Source organism: Opisthorchis viverrini (genome assembly GCF_000715545.1).
Source record: "Opisthorchis viverrini unplaced genomic scaffold opera_v5_103, whole genome shotgun sequence".
Taxonomy (NCBI): Eukaryota; Metazoa; Platyhelminthes; class Trematoda; order Opisthorchiida; family Opisthorchiidae; genus Opisthorchis; species Opisthorchis viverrini.
Window position 1 is genome coordinate 696,277 of NW_008751758.1, and position 3,738 is coordinate 700,014.

At 45.0% G+C, this 3,738-nt stretch overlaps 1 protein-coding gene across 1 annotated transcript in view; it reads right to left on the reverse strand.

The window, feature by feature from the left end:
* Positions 1–21: 21 nt before the first annotated feature.
* The window catches only part of T265_05433 (hypothetical protein), a gene marked incomplete at both ends in the record, with an annotated part of 25,369 nt that continues 21,652 nt past the window's right edge, over positions 22–3,738 (reverse strand). Inside the window, 3 exons of the mRNA XM_009170440.1 lie at positions 22–846; positions 1,001–1,305; positions 2,207–2,306. Coding sequence (XP_009168704.1) covers positions 742–846; positions 1,001–1,305; positions 2,207–2,306 — 510 coding nt within the window. The remainder of the gene's footprint in view (positions 847–1,000; positions 1,306–2,206; positions 2,307–3,738) is intronic.

A 3,738-nucleotide genomic window follows, 5' to 3' on the forward strand; every position in this document is an offset into this window, starting at 1 on the left:
GGCCCCTAGCCTGAGATCATCCACACATTTGAACAGCCCTCTAGTCTGATGCCGAGCCTAACCAGCTAAGTGTCAGTTATTCGACTGGTCAATCTGCATCCCAAACTGTCTGCTATCTTAGGAGGAGAAGAGCCTTGAAAAATTCGTGCAACTAATCACGACTTTTGGAAACTCGGCTCTGATTGGGTTAGTACAGCTGGACAATTATGTTTAGAACACCCATGCATATACACTGCTTCCTGAACTAATTGCTGAGTTTGGCAATTTTGTCACCACACGTCAGTGCGCATCCTGCTTCTTATCGAAGATGCCACCTCGACTGATAGCGGAACATATGCAACAAAACTGTCAAACTCAACGAACAATCCACGAGCATCTGACATTCGTTATATCCCTGTGTGCTGTTCGTCAGTCTCAAGCGAGCGAAGGTTGGTTTTTGCCATCTAGACCCTCGAAGTCAGCCTGCTAAAGTTCAGATTTTTTGCTCATCAACAGCACCAAAGAAAACTTTTGGCTTCCTCTCTGAACACATGCTGAACTTCGCAAATTGTTCAACAGAATTCGTCTCTGAGGACGATAGTTGACAGAGTACTACTGTGGCTCCGTAATCATATGTAGGTAAGCAACAATAGAAAATCACAAAGATAGCAAAGCACTCTAGAAAAAACGGTGTCAAAATAACAGCACAGCGAGTGGCGTGAAATGTGTTTTGAAGAAGGACAATGAATCGAACCCAAGTCATCAAGTATCTTCGTCCACACAGAGTGAGCCACTCCAATACAGTGATTCCCTGCGTCGAGCGTTCCAATTCAACAAGCCATTCAATCCACAAAACCAATCAGCGGCCTAAAAAGAAATTGCGGTGTAGGGATATCGTTACGCGCGCTGTCGAGAAGTTATTGAGTTCGAAACAATTAGGTAACCTTCGAACCAAGAAAAGACAGCGAGCGATTGAAAAGCGCTGGGAAACAGCTACAAAAAACACGGCAGTGATACTCACCTGGTCTTCAGTAGACAGACAAGGTACTGGATAGGGTGAACCAGTAACCGAAATGGAGTCTCCATCACGTATGAGATTGGATGCTCGAGAACGCCCATCGAAAGAAAAGTGAGCCAATTTACACCGAGCAGTCGAATTGATGCAAATCTCGAGGCGCACGGTCATCGGAAGAACTATCGCTCTTGAACTCAGCGTCAGCGAATTAATCGGAGTTAGTAGGAAGGCTGGTACACATGGATGAAGTAGACTGGCACCGGTTGCCATTGAGTACGCAGTGCTCCCAGTCGGTGTGCTCACGATCAACCCTGAATCACAAAACGATAAGATGCCTAGGCCACACAAATACTCAGCGATATGACTGACATCCTCACAATGAACCTTGAATTCAAGAAGAGTCTAAACATGTCCCCAGCTCACATTGTCAGTTGGGCAGGAGCACTGCCATTGTGGTACCACACGACAAAACTTGCTGGGATGCAATAGCTTTAAAAGTACCTCAACTGAGCCCAAATCACCAGTAAGGCATTGTATCAATCGGTTGAATAAATACAGGTATCAGGATAAGTACCTGCAGCAAATCATCCAATGACTCAATTTCAATGTCAGTCTATTAGCTATAAATCATGTACCATAGACACACTGGTTCCAGCTGCTACCGTTTCATAGGAAGACGGGAGTGTGGGACGTACAACCAAGCATTGGAGGCGAAGGCATGTTCAGGTTATTCGGAAATTGGGTAGCCACGCACTGAAGGCGATAGCTTTGATGCACGAGCGCCACTGACTGCGCGATTGGGTCTTTTCTGTCAATGACATCAACAATTGGTGATTGAGTCCCGGGATCCCCACCCAAGGAGGCGGCAGTTGCCCACCCGACTAAGTTTACTGGTTAGTGCTTCGTTGCCGGTGATTCCCAAAATATGCTGTTGAGGTGATCATAACGACCAGAAATATTATGACACCAATGATAATGAAATACCACGGTGGGAAACCCTTCAAGACTAGCCAGAAAGGAACGCACTACTAAAGTGAACTTCCAGTCACTTCCAGATACCGAGAAGCCTCAACAAAAATGTTAATAGATTCCACTCTCTCTCTGAACAGATCTACCTGCGCCATGATATAAGATATCAGAATGTTTGTTAGAGGAAATATTACTTTATATGTATGGTCCTACTGGGAAAGCAGAAAATGGTGCTATACTTACCGTCCCCCTCGAAGTGAGTTACCGGCTTTCCGTTGACTTTCACCAGGAGATTACAAGGGCACGGGGACAGACCACGATCAACCACAAGTTCGTTGAGGAACTGTTAAACGTGTACAAAACACAATGATTAGAGCCAAAATCGGTTAAAGGCACAATTAATAAACAAAGTTATGTTGCGTACCCGTATTGATAAGTACGGATGAGGACATGGGTGGTTGGATTAATTCTGGACGAAAAGCACTCAACTCAGATGCAGAAATATCGATTCGAAGAGACCAATGGCTGAGTTCACACACGCTTTTGTTGCCAACCAAGGAGGCGAACACTTTTGACAACGACTATTTACACTCCAGATGTCATATCAGCGAAGGCGTCACATGATGAAGTGTTGACACGGCATGCTGAGTGGAAACCTACGTTTAGAAGCCACCCAGGCAAAAAAATATCTGCACAACTTAACTCAGCACTCTAGTACAGATGCGAATAAAACATTACACTGAAGCAAACTTGAATTCGGTCCCCAGAGTAGATAAAACATCTAAACGTCCTGCAACATGACTTGCACGATTAACCCGAAAACATGATACATTTGGGATGCATGCACTTTGCCCAAGTAAGGGAAAGAGAATATACGAATGGTAGAGGTCACTCATCAGATCACGCGTCACAAACACTCAAACCACGTGACAATTCCTGTCATACTTGCAACCTTGGCCGACAACTTGTACACTACGAATCCCCATCCATTTTTGTTTACGCGGCTACCACTTACGTAACGCGCCAGACTCACGAACTTCAGCACATCAGGTTGTATCAAGCATCAAATACGAAGAGACACCCCTCTCTTTACACGATAAATAGGCATACAATTAGACTCAACACACACTCGTACAGGACAGAAAGTCAACAGAGCGCCGCAAGTCTCCACAGACAACTACGGAACACACGTAGCAGCTGTACTGCAGAGAAGACATGTCCCGCGTCCGGAACTTCACTCAGGAACTCTCAACAAGTGTCTTCAAACGATAAGTCACTTTTTGGCTTATTCCACTTCTCGAATTGTAATTGAAGGCATAAAAACATGTCTGAATCTCACCCACTTCGTCTTTGACTCAGTGGTTTATACTCAAGAACAAGGTCTAGCAATGGGATCTCCAATATCCCCGGTTTTGGCAAATATATTTATGGAAGAATTTGAACAGAGAGCTTTAGCCGGATTCCCATACCCACCAAAGATATTCTGGCAGTATGTAGATGACACTTTCGTCGTCATGAAACGGGACAAGGTTAATGAGTCTTACAACTATCTCAATGAACTGAGTCCACAGATCAAATTTAGTACGGAGATGGAGTCAACATCGGGTAAACTGGCCTTCTTAGACTACGTGACACAAGGTTGAGGGGAGAATAAAGACCACGGTGTATGAGAAGCCAACCGACACTGGGGCAGTTTTGAACTACTCGTCTGCCCATCCGAAGTCGGTGTTCGCCAATATTGCCTCATCAATGTTTAGGCGTGTAAGGGCCCTGTG